Source organism: Phyllostomus hastatus, unplaced genomic scaffold, assembly GCF_019186645.2.
Source record: "Phyllostomus hastatus isolate PE091 unplaced genomic scaffold, TTU_PhHast_1.1 phas_contig_40, whole genome shotgun sequence".
In the NCBI taxonomy this organism is placed as follows: domain Eukaryota; kingdom Metazoa; phylum Chordata; class Mammalia; order Chiroptera; family Phyllostomidae; genus Phyllostomus; species Phyllostomus hastatus.
Window position 1 is genome coordinate 57562608 of NW_025333872.1, and position 24579 is coordinate 57587186.

The 24579-nt window shown below is 39.4% G+C and overlaps 1 protein-coding gene across 2 annotated transcripts in view; it reads left to right on the top strand.

Annotated features, from left to right (window-relative positions):
- Nucleotides 1–24579, top strand: part of ARMC2 (armadillo repeat containing 2) — a 97909-nt gene that overhangs the window by 49967 nt on the left and 23363 nt on the right. For both annotated transcript variants that reach the window (XM_045843817.1, XM_045843815.1), the window contains 2 exons: nucleotides 12620–12765; nucleotides 16677–16776. In XM_045843817.1, coding sequence (XP_045699773.1) covers nucleotides 12620–12765; nucleotides 16677–16776 — 246 coding nt within the window. The remainder of the gene's footprint in view (nucleotides 1–12619; nucleotides 12766–16676; nucleotides 16777–24579) is intronic.

The following is a 24579-nucleotide window of genomic DNA, read 5'->3' on the forward strand; positions in this document are numbered from 1 at the left end:
AGATATCACACACAGAAGCCCTGGTTAAGATGTATGCTTGCAGTTGTTAGATTTTAGACTGATTATACTAGAGCTACTAAATAAGAGAGATCAAGGAATGGGTGTGAAAGAAAAGTTTCTCCTCAGTGTATGGGCTGATATTGCTTAGAGGAAATAATACTGAAGTGTTGTGATTTTGAAGGTTTTCTTCATGTTGTTTCTTATGTATATATGTGTGCACGCATGTGTGTGTATATGTATATCTCACCATGTGGCTGCCATCAGGAGACATTGGTGACACAAGTGTTTGTGGAGCAACTGCTCTGTGTAAGGTGTGTTCTGGGTGCTGAATAAGATAGTGGAGGACAAGGTAGCTGCCAGTAAGAGCTGACTTTTTGGTGATCCTCATATCTAGGTAACAGTATTCTGATACCTTATTCTTCTACCAAGCCATGGTACTTCCACATGTTCAATGCTGCATTCAGTTCTGCCTGTCAGATACCTAATAGTATTTTGAGAAGGTTGAAAGGATCATTGCTGATGCTCAGAGGAACTGAGGGGCCACCACCTGTGACCGAAATGGAAGCATTAACACCTCCAGTCTGGCAAGTCCTGAGATATGAGTATGTCTGTAAAGAGAATAAAGATTAAACTGTGCATGTTCACAAAATTCCAGAATTCTAGAATTTTGGGAGAGCTCTCTGAAACTTGGAAAAAGAGAAACATGAGCCAGAAAAAAAGCAAGCTCTGCAAAGTACCAGTAGTAAATTAAAGCCCCAAGGAGGTGACCGATGGGAATAGAGATTTGTCTTCATTGAGCTAGAATGGATTATCCTGAGGTGTTGGGATTCCTCTCCAACTTGTAAAGGCTAACAGTCAGAAAGCATAACAGAGGAGCGAGGAAATTTGCTGGAGTTACCTCCATCAGAAAGTCTGTGGTCTCTACCCAGCCCCCTTTCTGGGGAGTAGGAAACAGCCTTCTGTCTATGTTATGATCGCAACCCATCCCAAATTCCCCTGGTACCTCATTTGTCCTTTTGTCTCTTGAGAACACTATGTATAAAGTTGCTTTACTGTAATTGTAGAAAATCTCAAGGTACTAACACTTATAGTTGGGAAATTTAAAGGTATATAATGTAACTATTAAAACCCAGATTGACTAGAACATTCCTATTTTTTATTATTCTTTTGTATTTCCAATCTTTTTTCTTTACAGTCTGACTCATTTGATTTTGAGTTCAATCCTTAGAGAAATACATTCTTTCCCTGCTCCAAATACAATGTTTTTGAAGTTAAAACCATTCTGTAGCACCCCACTCAACATTGTTTGCTTTTCCTCCTCTCATACCTGTCTCACTTCTCTGGCCTCTAAGCCTGCAGGGGGCCCTTCAGATCTGGGTTATTCCCCCCATTGCTCAGCATGTCTCCAGTGTAGTCTCCTCCCGTTCCTGTTCCCTGAGTGGGGATTTCTCGGAAGGCCTGTCCTCAGACCTTTGTCAATCCCTGTTCCATCCCTTTGCTTTGGCTTGAGTTTGGGCACAAGAAAAGTGACTCGAACAAAGAGAGGTGACTCAAACATTTTGAGCCTGGATCTTTTAGAAAGTAATATAATTGTTGAAAGTTAGAGAGTTATACAAGGAAATGATTTGGTGAGAGGAAAGAAAGAAATAATGCAGTTAGTCTCAACATAAAACTTTAATGTGACAGCAGAATAGCCAAATGGGACTGTCTGGTAGGCAGTTTGAGACGTGATTTGATGCTTAGCGGAGAAAGTAAGGCCAGAGGAGAGTTTAGGGTCATCAATGTGGAGGTAGGAGTTGAAGTCCAGTAAGACAAAGAGATTACTCAGGGGGAGAGTGTAGAAAGAGAATGGAGAGGGCTGGGGGCAGACTTGGTAAAATGTCCAAATTCATGGCTTGGGAAGAGGAAAAAGAAGCGATCGGCAAATTAAGAAAGGATGTTGATGTTTGAGAGAGTAGAGGTTTTAAAAGCAAGGATTGGTCAGCTTTGGCAAATACTGTGGAGAGCGCATGGGAGCAGAGGAATTCTTTATTTTTAAAAATTTTTTTAAATTACTGTTTGCATTCATTATTAGTTTATATTAGCTTCAGGTGCATAACATATTGATTAGACAATCTTATACTTCACAAGTAGTTCCCCTGATATTTCCCATACCCATCTGTCACCATACACAGTTATTGCAACATTGTTTACTGTATTCCCTAGGCTGTGCTTTACATCCCCATGACTATTCTGTGACTACCAATCTGTACTCCTCAATCCCTTCACCTTCTTCATCCGGTCCCCTGACACTCCTCCCATCTGGCAACCATCAGTCTGTTCTCTGTGTCTATGAGTCTGTTTCTATTTTGTTTATTTTGTTCTTTAGATTCCACGTACAAGTGAAACCATATGGTATTTTTATTTCTCTGACTAACTTATTTCACTTAGCATATTACCCTCTAGGTCTAATCATGCTGTTGCAAATGGTAAAATTTTATTCTCTTTTTATGGCTGAGTAATATTCCATTGTTTATATGTACCCTAACTTCTTTATCTACTCATCTATTCATGGGCACTTAGGTTGCTTCCATAGCCTGCCTATTGTAAATAACACTACAGTGAATACGGGGGAATGTATATTCTTCTGAATCAGTGGTTTGGGTTCCTTTAGATATGTACCCAGAAGTGGAATCACTGGACCACATGGCAGTTACTTTTTAATTTGTTGAGGTAACTCCATGCTGCTTTCCACAGTGGCTGCACCAGTCTGCATTCCCACCGACAGTGCACGAGGGTTCCCCTTTCTCCACATCCTCTCCAGCACTGGTTGTTTGTTGATTTATTGATGATAACCATTCTGACAGGTGTAAGATGATTTCTCATTGTGGTTTTAATACAGATTTCTCTGATTATTAATGACTTCAAACATCTTTTCATATGTCTATTGGCCATCTGCATGTCTATTTATGTCCTGTGCCCATTTTTTAGTTGGATTGTTTGTCTTCCTGGTGTTGAGTTGCGTAAGTTCTGTATAAATTTTGTATATTAACCCCTGAAATGCATTGGCACATATGCTCTCCCATTCAGTAGGTTGTCTTTTTATTTTGTTGATGGTTTCCTTTGCTGTACAATAGGTTTTTAGTTTGATGTAGTCCCATTTGTTTATGTTTTCTTCTGTTTCCCTTGCCCCAAGAGATATATCAATAAAAATGTTACTGATATTTATCTGATACTCAGAGAAATGTCTGAGACTTTATTGCCTGTGTTTTCTTCTAGGATTTTTATGGCATTCAACTGAAATTTATTAAATAAAGATCAGAATGACCAAAATTTAAAGTTTCAAAGAGCAACGACTTCTTATAAGATTAAAAAAAATAATCACAAGAAATTAAGATGACAGGGTTAGAGATAGATTTCAAATCTTGGATCTTTTTTTGTTTTCCTGGCTTTGACAAGCCGTGTGGAGGAGACTGCTGAAGAGAAACTGAAATTGGGAGGGGAGCATTATATTGGCAAAACAGAATTCTGGGCAGTTATTTTCTCCTTTATGGATTTGGGGGGTTTAAGCAAGGCCTTTGACTAAAGTCTGTGGACTCGATTAAACAGTGATTTAAATTATATTAGTAATTAAGGATTGTACCAAGGTGATTTGGGTCTTTTAAATCATGCTTTACTTATATTTAGTAGTTTTTAAATGTAAAGCTTAACAAATGTGTATTTAGTTAATTAATTATTATGAGATACATAAATAAGCTGGAAAGTATGTTAATTCTCATTTTCTGGCTTAACCTGCCCGTGGGAGGCCTGCCTCACTCCAGACCATGAGATCAGGGCCACAGCAGTAACTTCCCCCAGTGAACCCTGCTCTGGTGTTCGGAGGAAATAAACTGCATGCCTATAAAGTGGGAGCAACTATTCCCATGATTATATTTCTTAAATTCATACAGATAATTTTATTGGATATTTGATAATTAATTAAACAGTACAATAAGTTGTACTGTTTACAGTACAAATTTTGAAAAAAAATTTTGAAGCATCTTTTTTAAAGATTTTGCTTGAATAGAAAGCAGCGGATGAGGCTATGTATTTTCTAAGTGCTTTACTTGAGGTATATAATTTATTACAATACAATGAAATGCTCAGATCTCCTATGTTTGATGAGTTTTGACAAAAGCATACAGCCATGTAATCCACACCCCTATCGAGATGAAGGTTTCAAAACACTTTCCTCCCACCTCTTGCCAGTTAATTCCACTCTCCTACTCCCCACCCCCACCAAAGGGAACCATTTTTCTGATCCCTCTCATTATAGATAAGCTCTGCTGCTCTAGAATTTAATATAAATGAAATGTACAGTGTGTACTTTTTTGTGTCTGCCTTTTTTTAACTTTCATTTTGAACTAAGTATAGATTCACAACATGTTGCAAAAATAGTACAGAGCGGTCCTGTGTACCCATCGCCCAGCTTCTGCCATAATTATAGTACATTACTAAAATAAGGATAAAAGTGATCAGGTGTGACATGATTATTTGGCTTATTTGGCTTATTAGCATATAGTTTGAGATTAGATGAAAATGTTTGTGGTCACAATCTTTAGTAGTGTTTATTAGGCTTGCTAATGTTTTAACAATGTACTTGTTAGTGGGAACAGGACAGCTGTTTCCTACCTACTAGCATTCCTGCATGCCTGTAAAGGACACCCAGCAGCCTACCCCCCACCGCCCCCCGCCACCGCCCCTCCACATCGCCATGGGAGAGGGGGCAGTCAGAGCCTCACTCTTCCCTTTCTTGGGGTGGAGCTACATGTAGGCAACTCACTGTACCTCAGATTCTCCAGAGACAACATGTCGGAAGATTCGGGGAGACTCAGAGGCCCCAAAGATATAATGTCTGAGGTTTTGAACTGGGAAATAAGAGAAAAACTAAGGCAGAAGAGGAAGAGGAGACAGTTATCACCGCGGTTGAAGGACTGTAGCTTCAGCTGCAGCAGGCATACCTTCTACCCCTGAGCCCCCAAGTCAGATTTGCCCACGCAGTCACAGGCAGCTGCCACCCCTAGAGGAGCAGAGGACACCTGTGCTCACCAAGAGGAAGTGAGAGGCAGAGAGTGGCCGAGAGTGTTATGCTGCAGGAAGTCTCCTCACAAGGAAGGAACATCGAGAATGGGAAATAAGTATTCCTACTCCTGAAGTTTCTGGGGAGAGCCATTTGCTTTCATTTGCTGTCATATCAGCTCCAGCCTCATCTCTTCCTTGTAGACATATTAGTGTGGCAATAGAGAAACATCAGTACCTTTAACATGTACTTGTGAAAATCAGTGTTATTACTTGGTAATTCTTATGCATGCCCTCCAGACTCATTTTCCTCATTTTACTGCGTTGGCCTTCAATATAGTTTATATGACATTCAGAATTTCAGCTACACTGATACATTTAATAGCCACAACTAAAAGAATCAGCTACCCACTCACTTTTCCAAGGTAACTGACCTAGGGGCAGTAAATGGAGAAATAATAATAAACATAGGCAGACATTAAACAGAGTCTCAAAGTAGGACACGGAGGGTTAGAGGAGGGCAGAACCACTTCCTGCCCACACAGGACACCCACGGAAGGAATGCCCCAAACAGGGTCCGTAGCCAGGCACCAAACGTTATCGGGGATTATGAGTTAATATTACTTTCACATGCATATATCTTAACTCCAATGAAATGCTTAGGAATTTTTGATACTGGCAGTTTCATGTGTATACTAGCATCTTGTCATTGGTTTCTTTTTTCTCAGCCAGAACTGTACTAATCATATATGAGACAATATGAAACTTCTTGGGTTACCACATAGGCTTTGGTTTGGGCATATATGTGGTCTCAGTTGGGCACAAATCCAAAAAATGAATGTGCTTTTATTAATAGAGGGACATGGTTTTGCTGAGGTTGGAAAATGGTGTGGCTTTGGTCTTAAATCATTTGACACTATTTGTGGTCTCTGGCTGCTGTGTTTATTCTTTCACATCAGTGGGAAGTGAACCATTTTGCAGTTAGCAGTTAAGTTCAGATAAGGCTCAAGGGATTTTGGTTATGGATATTCCAGATGATTGAGGGATAAAATGCTTTTAGAGATAGCCAAATAAGTGGGGGAAACAGCAGGCAAGGAGTTGGAGCCCCGGACGCTCACTGACCTGGCTGCTGGTGAACTCTCTGGGCTTCAGTTTTCTCACCTGAAAAATGAGGCTTGCCCTGGCCAGTGTGGCTCAGTGGATTGAGTGCCAGCCCATGAACCGAGGGGTCGCCAGTTCGATTCCCAGTCAGGGCACATGCCTGGGTTGCAGGCCAGGTCCCCAGTTGGGGCAGCACAAGAGGCAACCGATTGATGTATCTCTCACCCATCCATGTTTCTCTCTGTCTCTTTCTCCCTTCCTTCCCCTCTCTCTAAAAATAAATAATTTTTTTGAAAAGTGAGGCTCATAATGCCATTCTGTCTGCCTCCTGGGGTTGGTTTAGGGAGCAAATAAGATCAAGCACACAAGATAGCTTAAAAACCCTGACGTGGTTGCTCAAATCCCTTTCATATAACATTCAATGTATAAAAATAAATAAAACTAAATCTTGATGCTAATTTTGGTAAAGGAAGAAAAACAACTTTCAAACTATTAATGGCATAGTTTTCAATTGTATTACATTCCAAAGATTTCTTTGAAAGCTGGTTTTTAGAAACTGGGAAAACATTTCTCCAACAAACAATGTAATGATTGATGGTGAATTTCTCAGGCTAGCCAAAAAGCCATTTTAATTTCTGATGCACCTAAACAGGAGCTCTGTGGGGGCCTGTGAGCTACAGGCTCCTCTGTTCTGGGGCAGCTCTGATGGCTAAATGCCTTCTTGGGCAGAATCTGGTGGGTTCCCTGGAGGCTGGGAACTCTGATGGAGGAATAGTGCAAAAGAGAGAGGGTCATCCACTGGGGAAATATGTGGAGGCTCAGGTGGGCCAACCAGCCCTCCCCACCTGTGCCCACCCCAGTGCATAGAGAATGCTGGGAATGGAGCCACGCCTGCTGGTCTGTGTTGTCATTCATCAGTCCACTGTTCTAAATCAGAAGGGCTTCATATTTTAAGATTTCTCATGTTTACTAAGGTTTTTCAATTAATAATTGAAAACTAATCAAATTTGAAAATCAAGTACTTATAATCGATTGGAAAAAAATAGATGCTAAATATTTTGCCTTCTTATTTTGCTGTGTTAAAATACTGTTTTAGCTTTTATAAATCATCTAATCACTTCTTAATTTAATTTTCCCTTTAAAATGGGTTCTCCTAATGTGGACTGCACAGTGAGAACTTTGAGGCTCAACGAGTTCAATGTGCGATAGGACAGCTTGGCCAAACTCACCAGGCATTTCACTTGCACATTCTGACTGGGGGAAAGGAGTAGTAGTGCCTCTTATGTCAAGGAATCTGGGGAAATACAAAGAGAAAGAGCTGCCTCGAAGTGAATACCATGAAGAGGGTAGCTCAGTCATTTTTCAACAGATAAGTAACCAGAATCACACTGGAATGTTTCTTCCTTGACATATAAAGGAAGACCAAAAATTTAGGTCCCCTTTTATCCCAGACATCATCTAACAACTGCTACCAAACAAGGACACTTAAAATTTTATTAATCCTCTCAATAAAGAGGATTAATAAATTAATCCAGAATGTGGATTATCAATTCCACATTCTCCTTTTCCTTCTTCCCACTGGTTGCCCTCTGACTCGGTACAGCTGTCCCAAGGGGTTGCAGATTAGGAGATGGGAAAAATAAAAATTGAAATTCATGTTCTTCAGTTTGCCATTCTTTATGAGATGAGTTAAGAGATTGGGAATTGTTCCAGTAAGTCCTTTAGAAACTAATCAAGCATCCATGTAGACATCTTTTACTTCTTTTTTTTTTTTGTCATAAACTATTTGAGATGGCTTAAAAGATTACATAAAATATAAAAGTACATAACTAAGTAGAGTTAGCAACATTATAAATTAGAATAGAAAGTTAAGAAGGAAACAGATACATTTTTCTGAGCAGAAAGCTCAGCTTTGGTGACCTCCTGCAGGCCCAGTGGGTGGACTTTCCTGGGGGCTAGGAACAAAGACTGCCACAGAGCACAGGACTCATTAATAATGATTTCCGCAAATTTATCTCTCTTAAAAGTTGGAACAAGGTTGAGAGTTAAGTGGGCTGACTTGGAATTCGCCTCTCCTGTTACCACAGTATTTAGCTAGACTCTCCCCCACTGATCTTTTTACATTTTTCCCAGAAAAAGCCACTTGACTGTGCTCAGCATTCACCTCACACCACCCCCGCAGTGAGATTGGTGGCTCACAGCCGGCCTCTCAAAATGGGGGGCCTTCGTGGCCCCATCTGCCTGGTGACCTCCTCCTCATCTTCCTCCCTCAGGGGTTTAAACTCCAGTTTACCACCAGGCCTCTGCTAATCCAGGCATTTTCTTGCCAGAGGCTCCTTACAGGGGAAAAGCCTCCCTTTCCGGTTCCCTTGTCCCTTTATCTCCTCCCTCCCCCTTTCCTGTCTTCCTCCTCCTCCTCTCCTCTTTCTCCCCCTTCTGCTTCTGTGTTTCATCCAGCCAGCTTTTCGTGGGCATATTTATTGTCCCTTGAGTTGAAAGAGGAGCAAGAAATGGTTTGTACCCCAGAGGAGCTAATCATGGGAGAGAAGATGCATGAAACAAGTAGTTATGACTCTGTGATGGGTGTGGTGCAGGCATGGACAGGGTGGTTTGTTAACCTGGGAGAGGACATAATCAATTGCTGAAATCTCTCAATAGAGAAGTGAGCCTGAGATTGGTCCAGAAAAATGAGCAGGAGGTGAGCAGGTTAGAGAAAGGGCACAGGAGTTGATGGAGGAAGACATTGTGGACAGAGGCAATGGTCTGTTCAAAGGCTTGGGACTGGGAAAGGATGAGGACATTGTGTGTGGTGCAGAGTCTGAAAGACAGGGAGAAGGAGGAGGAGATGAGCCTGGAGGGTTGAACTGTACTTGAGAAAGCAAAGCACCTTTAGGATATGGATTTTGCCCAATAGGCCACCGGAAGTCAAAGGATGTCTTTGAACAGGAAAGGTTGGGTCTTGAGATGCTCTCTGTGGCAGCAGGGAGACACTGTGGGGAGATGAACCTGACAAGAGAGAGACTGTGGATGGAGCCCGGTCAGTGAGCTGTAGAGTTTGGGGAAGAGATAAAGCAGGCTTACATTGAAACCAGCAACCTGGTGATGGAAAGAAGAGGTAGACCAGTTGACTCATCGGGTGTGACAAAAGAAAGGGGGAAGGGAGTTAGTACCTAGAAGAAAGTTACTGTCATGAATGAGATAAAATAGGGAAACACAGAGGACGAGTCCCCCTTTAGAAAGTCCATTTTTCTTTTATCCATTATTTTTTATTCCTCTTCTCCTTTAAAATCATCTTAAAATGCATCTACTTCAGAAATATTGGTTAATCCATGGTTTTGTGATATCCTAACCTTTCTGTTTTCATCCAAGTCTTTTCTTTGTAGGCATTCACCTTTCCATTTATTCCATCCACAAATGTTTATTGAGGACACAGTGTGTGCCAGGCACTGGATTTGGTCTGGGGACAAATGATGGAAAGACAGACAGTTACGTGCCCTCCCTGGTGCTTCTGGTATAGAGGAGTAGACAGACAATAAGACTTAATGTTAAATAACTTAATACTAAATAGTTTGTATATGGTATGAGAGGAAATATGAGGGGTTAATAATAGTCAGATGGTGCCGGCCCTTGTAAATCATATTCAGGAAACAGAAGGTTCAGTTCAGACAGAAGATTCAGTCTTATCCTCAGAGCAATGAACAAAAAGCCAGCAGGGCTTAGGGTGACTGAAAGCAGAAAGGCAGAATTCTGAGATATCTCTGAGGCCTGGAACTTAAGCAACTGACTTGATGGTGGTGTCATACATTGAGGTATTACTGTGTATTTTTCAAGTGTGAGGTATATGCTTCACATGTTATTCCATGAGCATCACAACTGCCAGTGTAGAAATATCCAAGGTATTGTACCTGGCTGAACTAAGAGCATTCCACATAGTGTGCAGAAAATGCACAGGGATCTACAATCAGACGGTGTGTTCTGTACGAACGTGTGCTTTCACTCTTATGTTGGGCCATTTGTAAAAGTTGCATTTTGGAGGCAAAAGAACCTTGAGCTTCTTAATCTTTTCTAATGTGGTGAGAAATAGGGTTGAGGGAGAAAACACTGAGGTTGAAACAAGAAAATAAAAGCTCCGAAGAAAGCTGCTGTCTCTTCAGCTGACAGTGTGTTCCGCTAGAGGGTAGATGTGGGGAGCAAGGTGACTGTAGATCAAGGTAGCAATCTGTGGAGACTTGGGACCAGGGAAAAGGGAATGCCCCTGTGTGCCAGGGCAGAATGAGTGTCCCACAGTCTCCATGGTCTCTGAGCACTTAGGTTAGGTCAGTATTCATGTGGGCCTCTATGCTCTTTGGAGTCTGAGTGGAAAGCTGGTGAGTCATCCCTTGGAGTGACGGAAACCAGCAGCGCTTGCCGGACCGTCTGGGCTGTCTCTGAAGAAGGAGAACAGGTAGAGCCAGGCTCGGATGATGAGAATTTTCCATTGTATAGTGGTGCTGGCCTGGGAAGCCTAAAATGGTTTATTAGTTTTCACAAAAGACCCATTCCTTAGCTTAGGAGATCACACTGTCAATTTACGGCTAAGTGGAATGCTCTCCTGGTTTGCTTCCCCTCCCATGTTTTGGGTGCTGAAACTTTCAGGGAAGCATTTACTGAATTGTGCAATTGACTGCAAAAGACTTACACACATTTATTTGAAGCATTGTATTTATTTTTTCCAGCTTTTAAGATAGTTACACTTTAATAAAAATTTTTGTTACTGTTATTACAAAGAAAAATTAATCAAAGAAGCATATCATTTTAATAATTGACTTTAACTATGGCTATAATGATGCTTTATGTCAGTGATTTTCAACTGGTGTGCCACAAGAATTTTTTTTAAGATTTTTATTTTATTTTGTTTTATTTAATTTTCTCTTTTTTTTATTGTTGTTCAAATACAGTTTTCTCCATGTTCCCCCCACCACTCCCCCCCATCCATCCCCCGCCACCCAAGTTGGCTTTGCCCATGTGTCCTTTATAAATGTTCCTTAATGACCCTTTCCTATTTTCCCTCCATTATCCCCTTCCCCCTCCCTGTTGGTTACTGTCAGTTTGTTCTTAATTTCAATGTCTCTGGTTACATTTTTCTTGGTTATTTGTTTTGTTGATTAGGTTCCACTTATAGGTGAGAATTTTTAAAACATTCAATACCTGACTATGTAGTCAGGGGCACTGACCTCATTTTCCCTTAGATTGTCAAATAAAAAAAATGACAAAAGCTAACAAAACAATAGCCATCCAGTGTGGATGAATCAAAATTATACTTATTTTTTTGTCAGAACCAGGGGGGGTGGGGATTCAATACATTACAGTGCATTACAGAATTTTAGTAATTAGTTTATGTGTGCCATGAGATGAAAAAGGTTGAAAATTGCTGTTTTATGTTGGTATAATGCTCACAGTATACGAAAGCAGTGTCACGTGTTTTCCACTGGAGATACACAGCCCCCTAGAAGTGAGCAGGGATTGTAACGCCCTTTTCACAGGTAAGGAAATGGGGAAGTTGAGAAAAACTGAGTGCCTCAGTCACATAACTAGGAAGAGATTTGGGACTTGCATCTCCACCATTTGACTCTAGGGCCCGAGATCTCTCCCTTGCATTTTGGATGTGAAGTCACACAACAAAGGTGGGGATAACACCCAGGATTTCTGAGCCATTGTTAGGTCATCGGCACTGGCAAAGCCATTCCCACATCTCATCTCACCGACTCCTTACAACTCCATGGCAGTTACCACCGCCCCCACTTTACTGATGAGGGAGAATGTGCTCTGGGGGTTAACTCACTGACTCAAGCTAGTGTGTGGTGAGGCTGGGACTTGACAAGGCCCTCCAACGCCTGAGTGACTCTCTTAACCGGTAGCCTGCCTATGCTATCCTGTGAGGAAAGAGCACAGTGCATGTTATAACATTATTAGGTAACAGCAATGTTAGTCTTATGGCTTTACTAAGTTGTTCTCTTTTCCACTTTTAGACAAAGGCTACCATAGAGAGCTTTCCCAAACATTTTTTTTTTACAAAATAAGACGAATTTGTAAGAAATCAGCAACTGCCACTTAGAAGAAAATGAAACTAATGGTCTTAAATAGTATAAAGAAACTAATGATCTTAAATAGTATTTTTTGGCCACAGCATTATTGGAATGAGGTGTTTCTGATCTGCGGAACTGATGTGGCATGCGGCAGAGTCAGCGGAAGATTGTATGGGTTGTTCTACTAACTGATTATTAACATGAGTATTTCACTCTTTACATTTGAATCCATGTAGGTTTTCTTTGTATTCATTTCTTGGTTTTCCTTTTACTCCATTTGTGCTTAGGTCTGTGGTCTCTGGCGGGAGATGCATAACAGATACCATGAAACTTAAGGGGTGAATGGTGCTGTGCTGATTGGTGTTGCTATATCTTCCAGTTTAAAAAAATATGGCCCGAACATGCTTTTATCCTAGGTGACTGCTGCATTGAGAAACTTGGTCGATTCGCCACTGGCAAGAAGTAAGTTGCTGAGTGTTGGTGCCCTTACCCAGCTCTGCACAGTGATGGAACAGTACATGAGTGACAAGGACGTCTGCACCAATATTGCCAGAATATTCAGGTAGGTAGACTAAGAAAACAAATTACCTTACCAAAAATGCCAATGCTTAGACTTCAGGCCCTCTTTAATATTTGTGTGTGTGACAGGCAAGGAATCCTATTTTCTTCTTACTTTACCTAGCAACAAAGGTAAATCTAACAACCCACGTTTAAAATGAGTGATTTAAACTAATGACTCCATTTCCTATGTATTTCTAATGTGATTTTAAAGTCATCAATTATAAGTTGCTTTAGTTCTTTGGTGAGTTGTGAGTTATCCTAGTGTTCTTACAAAACAAACAAAAACGAATTCTGTGGTTTCTTGGAGATGAAGAACTCTATCACAAAACATGGCAAACTTTCGGATACACTTAAAAACAGTACTTAAGGGTTTTAACTAAAAAAGGGGACTATTGCTTAGAAAGTCTGATCTGACCATTTGTAAGAGAAGTTTATTTTATTTCAGTTGTTTGGGTGAGCTTCGGTTCATTCATTAACTAGTTGTGTTTACCCTTACTTGACTGCAGAAATAATGATCACCTGAAGCCAGGTTGCCTCAAAGCAAAATGCCAAATTTAACAACTGTCTTTAAATTATGCCTCTACATTTCCTTCTTCATGCTCTTTGCCAGTGTTTTTCTGTAATGATCCTTCTCAAGAGACCTGGCCCTTGCTTGAACTATATACTACTGTGGTTGTTTAAAGAAATGGAGAATTTCCTGAAGACTGAATTGGTGATTGACCCCAGTTTGAGAACGCACTTTACTGAGCTTTGTGCTGAGTACTTAATAACTCCCATTTTGAAGCACTGTAAATTACAAAGTCTATTTTTGAGTATGGTGGCATGTAGGGATCCAATTTGGTATTTTCCCACATGGATGGTCCATTGTCCCAGGACCTTCTACTGACCACACCACCCTTTGTTCACTGCTGTGAAATGCCTCGTCAATCAAACACAAAGTTCCGTACACTTGTAGGTCTGTTTCTGGGCATTCATTTGGTCCATTCTCAGACCAGCACCGTGCTATTTTACTATTACAGATTTACTTCGTCTTGCTAGAAGATGAATCCATCACTTCTTTTCTCCTTTAAAATCCAAATTCTTCTTTTCTCTTCCTTCTGAATTGGAGAATCAGCTAAGGTCCATGACTTAAGGTCCAAAAACTCTGGGGTTTTTCATGGACTTGCACTGAGTATGTAGAGTAACTGGTGTGGAAGTGGGGAGATTGACATCTCTATGATACTGAATCCTTCATCCACAGACATTTATGATGTCTTCTTTTAAATCTTTCAATAACACTTCACAATTTTCTCCAAAAGTATTTTGCACATCTTTTCCGAGATTTGTTTCTTCATAGCTTTTGCTGTGATTATTAATATAATCTTTAAAAATTGTTTTCTAATAGGTTGCTCCTGGTATTATGAATAATACTGATGTTTGCTTATTAAGTATCCAGGCATCTTGATGCATACAGTGTCTGGCAGAAGTAATGCCATTGAGTGTGGTTGGTAGGGTCTCACATGAGATGGACAGCAATTTGAACATTTCACCTAAAATGTCATATGGTGTGTTTGAGTGTGATATTGTTATGTTGCAGAATTACATATTTATGATTCTGTAATAAAATATTTGGTATAGATTACCACTCATAAAAAGGGGGTGTTAATTTGTGTTGGACCCCATATTCGGTCTAAGAGCTTACTGATAGATTCTCTTGGAGAATAATTTTTTCCCAGTTATTATAACTCTTCTACCATGTCCCTACCTCTTCTCACGTTGCTTAGGGTATCCAACTAGTCCAACAAAAAGCTGAGAGAGTGTTTGCCTGCTGCCTCTAACCTGACTTTAAAGGAAGTACTTCTCTGGCTTTACCAGTTGAAAATAATATTTGTTGTAGGTTTTTATAGATTCCTTTTAGAAGGTTAAGGAAAAATTTTCCCCACTAATGGCTGTTAGATTTTCTTAAATGATTGTCCTGAACCTATTTATATTATGTGTTTTTTTCTTTTTTTTTAAGTCTTTAATGTAGTAGATTACATGTAACAGATGTTCTCGTGTCGAACCATTACGTCTTGCTAGGCTTGGTTCACAGACATTCAGTTTAGGATATTTCACCCCAGTAATGAGTTAGACCTTTGTCTGTCCTGTGTCACACCAGCCTTGTCTGGTTTTCCCGTCAGGTGTGCATAAGCCTCATAAAATGTGTTGGAAAGTATTCGGACTTCTCTTTTCTAGAAGAATTTGTGAAAATTAAACATTTTTTTCTTGAAAAGCTTATAGAACTTGCTTGAAAAGCTATTTTTATCCTGGTGCATGTAGGAGTGAATACTGTTGACTACTGAGTACTTTCTCTAATGTTTGAATATGTAACCACATTTCCTAATTGCATTGGTGTTAGTTTCAAAAACTTATATTTTTATATGAATCTATCTACTTTATCTAAATTTTCAAACAATATAAAGTTGTCTCAAATATTCTTTTATTATCCTTTTAATCTCTGTTACATCTCTAATTATGTCCCCTTTTACTTATTTTACTCATCTAATAAATGCTTCCTGGTGCCCACTACATGCCAGGCAGTAGACTAAGCGCTTGCCAAATACTAACTCATTTACTCCATATAACGGATTTAAAATATAGGTTCTACTGTTATTATCTCCATTTTACATATGAGGAAACTGAGGCACAAAGAGGTTCGGTAGTTCTTCCACGGTCACATAGATAGCAAATCACAGAGCTGCAATTCACACCAGCTAGTCCGGCTCTAGAATTCATACATTTAATCATGATTTACTTCCTCTACTTCCTTTACTTTACCACCTCTTCACTGTTGATATCAATTCCTAATTTTTATTATTTATGATGTTTTTTTATCAGTCTTGCCAATATTTTTTACCGATTTTTGCAGAACCAATATATTTATTGATCCACCCTATTTTATGTTGTTTTCTATTTTATTCCTTCTATTCTTATCCTTACTAATCCCTTTCATCTACTGTCCTTGATATATTTTCTTCTGTTTTAGTTAGAAACTTAATTCCTGTCTTTTCAACATTCTTAAGGCTATAATTTTTCTGTAAAGACTGCTTTAGCTACATCCTCCAACTTTTGATTGGTAGCATTTTGTAGTTTTTGTAGTAGTATATCTAAGTGCTTTTTTATTTTCATGATTATTTGACCCACAAATTATGTGTTTTTAAATTTCTAAAAGTATATTTTTAAGGTATTTTTAAAAATTGATTTCTAATTTAATTTCATTGACCAGAGAATGTGATCTACGAGATACCAGTTCTCTGAACATTTACTGAGACTTAGTAGCCTGGTACTTGGTCACATCTTTCAAATATTAATATTTTACCTACTGATTTATCAGTTAATGAGAAATCTATAAATATCTTCTAATTTGGTGTGAGTTCACTGTATTAGTTTTGTCTGTTTTCCTGCTTGCTGTCTTGCTTTAGAAGTTTGGAAGCTATTTTCAAGGCTTTTTCCCTTAAGGTCTATTTTGCCAGGTATTTGTTCGCCAGACAACTGCCAGGCTGGTATATTCCTCTAGAGCCTTTGCTGCTGAGGGGGTCCCAGAACTCACTGATTGGTGTCCAACCAGATTTTGTGTAAATTTCTTGCCTTGCATGTTCTGAATCATGTGGGTTTTGTAGATTGCATATATTCATACCATATACATGTGTTACAGGCTTCAGGTTTCTGTTTTTCAAAGACCTTTTTTCATTCCCTCACTCCATGCCCCGAGAATCTGCAGCAGACAGCAAACCTGCCTGAGGCTTCTCTGCTCTGGAATGTGGAGTATTTCTAGACTCCTTTTCATGCACTGGGCAATGCTTTGAAGGTCCTCATTTAAAGTAAAACAATGTGTACTTGAATTTTATAGAAGAACAAAGTTTATTTTTATTTTCCCTTTTGGCATTTCTGCAGCAAACTCACTACTTACCACGACTGCTGTGTTGCTTTGGCCAGCTGCTCCAGATGTTATGCCTTGTTTTTGAATCTGATAAACAAATACCAGAAGAAACAGGTTGGTTCTTCATGCATTTGATTTTTCAGTGTGTTTTCTAATTGGTGTGTTCATGCAAGCCCATGTTGAATGACTTTGTTTTAAATGTAAAGGTTTCCATTAGAAGCTTCCATTAGATATGTAATGGGCTGCCCCAGAAGGCAGTTACCTGCAGGAGTTCGGGAAGGGGTTGTTTGAGGCCGCAAAGGCCTCAATAAAATGTCTATGTGGTAGGGGGATTCCTGATTTAGGGAGGCAGTGAGTGGACCACCATAGTGTTGTTCTTCTCAGTGATCTGTAGACCTCTTCGTGAGAACCACTTTGGGGTGAGGTGGGGGTACCCTGGTTATTTCCAGAACACACCCCAAGCCTTCTCAGTCAGATGGGCAGGGCAGGGCCTGGCCACCTGCACTTAAAAAAACAAAGACTGTAGGGACTTCTGATGCAGATTGGTTTGGGACACCTATACACTTGATATGCCCTAGAAGTTCTTCTAGCACTGATATTCTTGGGTTCTTTGACCTTTTATTTAGAAAATTTAGATAAAATTTCTAGGTAAGTATTTAAAGGAAACAAATAGGTTATAATGGACTGGGCAAAAACCTCTGTAGTTTAAAAAACAGCAGCGGGGCAGGGGAGAACTCACAAAGACTTCCCCTTAATACAACTATAATACTTAGTACAAATATAAATTTTTATTATAAGTTTTTAAATAGTCATTAAATGAAGTCTAATTTTATTTATCTCTATAAATGATTAAAGTGACATCAACTCTTTAGAAGAGATATTTTATAGACAAAGATTATATATATACATTTCATATGTGGTAAATTTTCAAAATCACATAGTAAGTTTCATCAGTTGACAAATAAGTTATGTGCATACTAAGAATATTTGTTTGTTGTTACTACATTAACAACATCAAAGCCACCTCAAGACATAAACCCTATTTGCCACAAAGAGCATTGAGCTTATTTGTACCCAACCAAGTGCTTCTGCTGAGAATGACAAAATTCGTCAGACTTTCCATTATTAGTAGCTGGTTTTTAAAAGGTTACAGGTCTCGTTTAGGTTATATAGATGACAGGAGAAACTCTATGTTCTTATTATATCATTACTTCATTTTAAAGATAAAACCTCACTTAATGGCTTAAGTTTTGATTTAATTGTTAAATACTGATTTTTAAATATGCACTTAAGTTTCTGATATTGAGTTTTTGACTTACAAAGACTTTCCTTTATGTATTTTATATTTTCTCTAAATTACATACTTTGAAAGATTTCAAAGTGTAAGAATTTCCATGTCAAAAAATGAATTTTTTAAAACATATTTTATTGATTATGCTGTTACAGTTGTTGCATTTCCCCCTTCACTCCCCTCCACCCTGTACACCCTCTCCCACCCACATTCCCCCCTTAAGTTCATGTCCATGGGTCATACATATAAGTTCTTTAGCTTCTACATTTCCCATACTATTCTTACCCTCTCCCTATCTATTTCCAACCTACCATCTATGCTACTTATTCTCTGTACCTTTTCCCCCTCTCTCCTCCTCCCACTCCCCTGTTGATAACCCTCCATGTGATCTCCATTTCTGTGGTTCTGTTCCTGTTCTAGTTGTTTGCTTAGTTTCTTTTGGTTTTGCTTTAGGTGTGGTTGTTAATAATTGTTAGTTTGCTGTCCTTTTACTATACATGTTTTTTTAATCTTCTTTTCTTAGATAAGTCCCTTTAACATTTCATAAAATAAGGGCTTGGTGATGATGAACTCCTTGAACTTGACCTTATCTGAGAAGCACTTTATCTGTCTTTCCATTCTAAATGAAAGCTTTTGCTGGATAGAACAATCTTGAATATAGGTGCTTGCCTTTCATGACTTAGAATACTTCTTTCCAGCCCCTTCTTGCCTGCAAGGTCTCTTTTGAGAAATCAAAAGAGAAGCTGACAGTCTGATGGGAACTCCTTTGTAGGTGACTGTCCCCTTATCTCTTACTGCTTCTAGGATTCTCTCCTGCATTTTTAGCTTGGCTAATGTAATTATGATGTGCCTTGGTGTGTTTCTTCTTGAGTCCAACTTCTTTGGGACTCTCTGAGCTTCCTGGACTTCCTAGGAGTCTATTTCCTTTGTCAGAATGGGGGAATTCTCCTTCATTATTTGTTCAAATACATTTTCAATCTGTTGCTTTTCCTCTCCCCCTTCTGGTACCCCTATAATTCGGGTGTTAGAACGTTTAAAGATGTCCTGGAGGTTCCTAAGCTTCTCCTCATTTTTTTGAATTCTTATTTCTCCATTCTTTCCTGTTTGGTTGTTTCTTTCTTCCTTCTGGTCCGCTCTATTGTTTTGAGTCCCAGTTTCCTTCCCATCACTATTGGTTCCCTATGCATTTTTCTTCATATCTATTATCGTACCCTGCATTTGTTCATCTAATTTGTGACCAAAATCAATTCTGTGAGCTTCCTGATCACCATTGTTTTGAATTGTGCATCTGATAGGTTGGCTCTCTCTTGGTCACTTAAAAGGATGAGTTCTGGGGCATTGATTTGTTCTTCTGTTTGAGCCATCTTTTTTTTGGGGGGGGGGTCTGGTCGCTCCTGTTATGGTGAGGGGCGGAGCCTTAGGTGTTCACCAGGACTGGGCACCCCAGTCGCTAGATTGTGACGTTGTATGTGGGGGCGAGGTTGGGAGGGAACAATGGTGGTAGCTCCATTCTCCGTAGGATCCCAGTCCCTTTTCTGGGATCCTGGGTTCCGTGCTCTGCCCTGTTCCACAATCGTCACCTCACTGGGTCTGCCAGCTGCCACTTGCATACTCAGGGTCTACCCTCTGTGATCTTGTGCGCCCCATATGCCTTACCCCCTGGACACCTTATGTGCCCAACTCTCCCTGCTCTCCGTGCTGCGACCTGCTCCTGGCTGCTCTCCTCTGCCCCTTCTACTGGTCTGGATGAACGGGTCTATTTGAACTTCTTGGTTGTACGACTTCCATTCAGATCAATTCTCTATCAGTTCTGGGTGTTATTCTGCCTCTAAATTGTTGTTCTTCCAATCTTGGTTGTGCATGGAGGTACGGTGCATCCACCTATGCCTCCATCTTGGCTGGAAGTTCCAAAAAATGAATTTTGATTAAGCTACCTTAAAGTATTCACAGTCTGCTGTTAATGTAAGTATCTATTAAGCATTACTAATTTAGATTTTGGTGTAATATCTTGTCAGAACTGAAATCTTTGGGCAAGTGAACTGACCACATGGAAAGCTTAGGAACTCTGGCTAGTTTTCTTTTTTAAGGAAAAAATTAAAATGGTAGAAAAGATAGTTTCGTATAGCATTAAAAGAATTATTTTAGATTACATAGAAATGATTTAGTTGTGGATTTTATTTTGTAATTTTATTTTATGAGTTTACTTCATGGATTTTCATTGTAATTTTATTAGTATTATCATTCCTTTTTGCTCTGACACTTTGATCATGCATGGCTTAATGACCATAGTGGGAGAGGACCTCTTTGCTCTGCACTAGAATGTTCAAGTGTGGATGAAAGAAAACCCTTGTTTTTAACAGTTTGATTTCAAGTTGTCATAACCTATAATTTTTTAAAAAGAAGGAAAACCCATCAGCTGAGTACTGACAAGTAGCCTTATGGCATCCCTAACAGACAGTTTGTTTCTCTGATTGTTGCTCAGGTGACAGCCGTGTTTAATAAACACACACAAATTCTGGTGTCTTGCCAAGACAAGACATGTGAGATGTCGGTGTGGTGAAGGTAGGCTTTTTCTGGTTCCAGAGGCTAAATGACTTGAAATCTAATTGGCATACATTTGTATCACACTTCGCATTGAACTACTTTTCTCCTTAGTTATCTATTGCAGATAACTATTGGCCCAATAGTTATCTGGAAAGCAAAATTGGTGTGTAAGAGACGTATTTCCTCTATCGAGTCACATTACAATTTTGTGTTTCTATTGAAATTATTTTGGTCCAAAGAATAAAGTTCACCTCACAAACTATATAGTGATATGCTGTTTATTCAGAACCATCAAGAAAATCCATAATGTACCCCCTTAGTCACCAAACTTATTTCAATCATTGTGGTGAAAATCATATTCAACCATATTATAAATATATCACAAAAGTTATTAAAAATGATTTAGCCTCATCTTGACGCTCTAGAGGCTCGTCGTCTACCTTGGGAGCATGGGCCTACTGATGAGGTTCTTTCAATGTGTTTGTCTCCTTTTTGTACACTTCTCTCTTCCCCTTCTAATGGTTGTTACCTCTGCCTTTGGTAATGGTTACCTGCCTTTGGCAATTATGTCTTTGCTTGCAATTAGTAGGGAAACATCATAGCCAAACTTGTTAAAAGTAGCACCTAATAAGTCTAAAATAAAATTGACTATGAATAGGCCCCTAGTGAGAAGGGCCTAGGGGACTCAGATGAAATTCCTCTTGTCACTTCTCATCCTCAAAAGCCAGGTTATATTTCAGAGATGTACCTCTCATGTCACTTCTCTGTGAAACCTTTCAGGACCAGTCAATCCCTCCCTCATCAGTACATGATTTTAAAGACTTTAATGTAGCTAGTTCACCTAGCTAGTATACGCAGCGTGAGGGATCCAAGCAGTATGTCTGCGATCTCCAGCCCTGGCCAGTCTGTTGGAGCGTCGTCCTGTGCACCAGAAGGCTGCGGGTTCCGTCCCTGGGCAGGCTGCGGACCTGGGAGGCAACTGATCGTGCTTCCCTCTCACATCAATGTCTCTCTCTCCCTTTCTCTCTCTCTCTCTCTCTCTCTTAAAAAAATCAATAAATATATCCTCAGGTGAGGATTAAAAGAAGAAGAAAACAAATATTATCCAAAACTTAGAAATGAGGTGTGGTGTGGGAGGCTGCACGTCCTGACAAAGTCAAGCTGGGGCACTGTTTGAAGGGCAGGGCTTAATTCTCTAGGAGAATGCATCTGTGTTTAAACTTGCTATTTACTGCTCGACTGGAACCCAGACTCTGTGAGTTACACATTAGCTTGTAGATTTTTCTCTGGTAGACAAGATAACCTCAAAAGTTATGATTTTATTGCCCTGTAGGCCAACAATTTTCAACCTTTTACATCTCATGGCACACATAAACTAATTACTAAAATTCTATGACACACACAAAAATATGTATTTTTTGCCAGTCTGCCAACAAAATAGGTATAATTTTGATTCATTCACACTGGACAGCTATTGTTGTATTGGCTGTTGTCATTTTTTAATTTGACAATCTAAGGAAAAAGAGATCAGTGCCCCCGACTAAGTAGTCAGGTGTATTATATGTTTTAAAAATTCTTGCAGACCACCAGTTGAAAGTCACTGCTGTAGACTATCAGCCAGATATGTATCTAATCTAGTAATCTTATCCCAACATTCTTTTCAGTGCTGGTGAACACCCAGTTCTCTGATTGTTCTTGGAACCAACTTTATCATTGTATTGGATTCTTCATTAATGAGATAAATAATTTTTAAATATGTTAATTTCATATTTGTATGAGGATCATGTTGTTGACTCTCCTAAAATTACTGTCTTCTACATATATTAGAGAATATTGAACCATCTTTGAACCATCTTTAATAATAAGGTGAAATAGATACATAGTATCTTTTTCAGTAAGAGAAATAGATACATAGTTTATATTTTCCTCAAAACCAAACTGTTTTAGGAGAGCAGGGAAGTTGTTCAGACTACAAGGAAGTTGTTATGTGTTCACACTACTTCCTAAAATCATTAACCCAAAGTTCCCATAGGTCTTTACAAATACATATTTCTTTTGTGATTCTACAAACGGTTATCACTCGTCCAGCTGCCTCATCCACCCCTGGGGCTCCTCAGGGGCACAGCCCTGTCTTGATGAACCTGAGATGATACTTGACATAGTAGGCTCATGAGAAGTGTTCAAAGAATGAATTTTAAGTATGTGAAATGTTTTGAAGTCTGTAAAGTATTATAAAATATTTTTTTCTAGTGCTCTAGTACTTCCATAAATATTTACTTTCTTCCTAGTTTTCTTCCTAGGAGGAGGAAAAAAGAATTTTTCCCCACACTTTTCACATTGGTGGGCTGCCTTCCACAAGAGCAAAACAGAAGTGATCGATTTAAAATTCTTTCATTCCCCTTGGTCTCTTCCTAGAAAGAAAAGTAATTTCCAGAAATTCCACACCCTGATCTGATGTGAGTGCAGTCTGCCATGGTTAAAAACTTTGTTACACCTGAGATTTACTTGAAAAGTTGAGGCTTGGAATTGACCTTTGAAACATAAATCAGCTCTCCAGTAACTTTTTAAATAGAATGATCACTTCCTATAACTATTTGTGTTCCAGCTTCAGGAAGTGTTTCTGCAACTCTAGCTATGGGTCATAGACATAGACTTTAGAAGCTTTGTATTCTCTTAACATGCACAGCAACCACCAAGTGATTAGAAGTCAGAAAGAGTCTTTGTACCTTATCCATGTTCTAAGAAGTTAGTGTTGTATCTGTTATAAAAGCCTGAAGATCATTTTTGGAACCAGCAGAGATTTCATTTTTCTGAGATTCATTTTTCATTTAAATCATGTTTATAGCTAACTATATTTTCAAAGAACAGAAACAAAAATCATAAAGAAAGGAAAAAAGGAAAGTAGGAAGGAAGGAAGGAAGGAAGGGAGAAAGAAACCCTCTCTAGTAATAAATAAAATATCTTACAAATACTGGGTGTGGAGTTTTGCAGGAAGCTGTGGTCAGCTGCTCCCAAGGCCCACAAATTCAGGTATCTTGCTTGGAGCCAAGTAAGCATGTAAACATTTTTTGACATTTTGCATATTTATTTTTGTCAAGGTAAAGTCTGACTTCAGCATATAGGATGGGTCTTTTAAATCTGTGTCTATGAGATTTTCACTTATTTTCTACATAATCTGTGTTGTGAGAATTATTTACAAGGATCACAGATTAAGATTATTCTTATATAGTGATATCATTAAAAAACAGTAGCTATTAAGGTGATGAGATTTCTAATTCTTTCTTGATTTAAATCAGTGAGTCATCATTGCAATCACCTGGGGAGATTTAAGAATACAGGTTCTCAGGCCCCTCCCTGGAAGATTCTGATTCAAGTCTGGGATGGGGCCCAAGAACCTATTTTTTAAGAGGCTCCTCAAGAGATTCAAATGAACAGCAGGTTTGGGAACCTATGGTATAAATTAAGGTGGTTCCTTAAAAGAATTTTTCTCCAATATTAATAGCAGAGAGTTTTCCACAACACCGCAAGAGATTTTATAGTGATTAACCGAAGGAGCCACACAGGGTCATCCTTCCCTATAGGTATGTGGCTGAAAGTGAATCTCGTCAAGTAGGAACCAACTAAGCGATGCCAAGGGTTGGTGTAAGTTTCCCCAGTAAGTGGTGACAACCACATGCCTTCTGCCTTTTGCACCAGCAGCAGCTGAGGGGTGCTTTCTTAGCTAGAGAAAATGGGATGGTGCTGTAGACTTGTCTGTGACTTTTCTCCTCTGGACTTCTGTCAGAACAAGTGGTCCTGGGACCAAACCCACTGAGAACACTGATAACAGATTGATAACCATCATAATGATGAGGCTTCAGGCACAAGCCAGAGTGTACTACATGGGGGCGATGACGTCTTGCAGCCTTTCAAGGCTGGGCAGGTTCACTTGGGATTCAGGAAGATGGAAGAAAATTTACAGAGCCGTGGGAATGCCAGACATGCCTTTATTCATGGGTGGAGCAATCCACGCACACCTTGTTGCGTGGTGGGAAGCCAAGTGTTGCATCTCGGGAAGTCCCGACTCCCTTATATCCTAAATG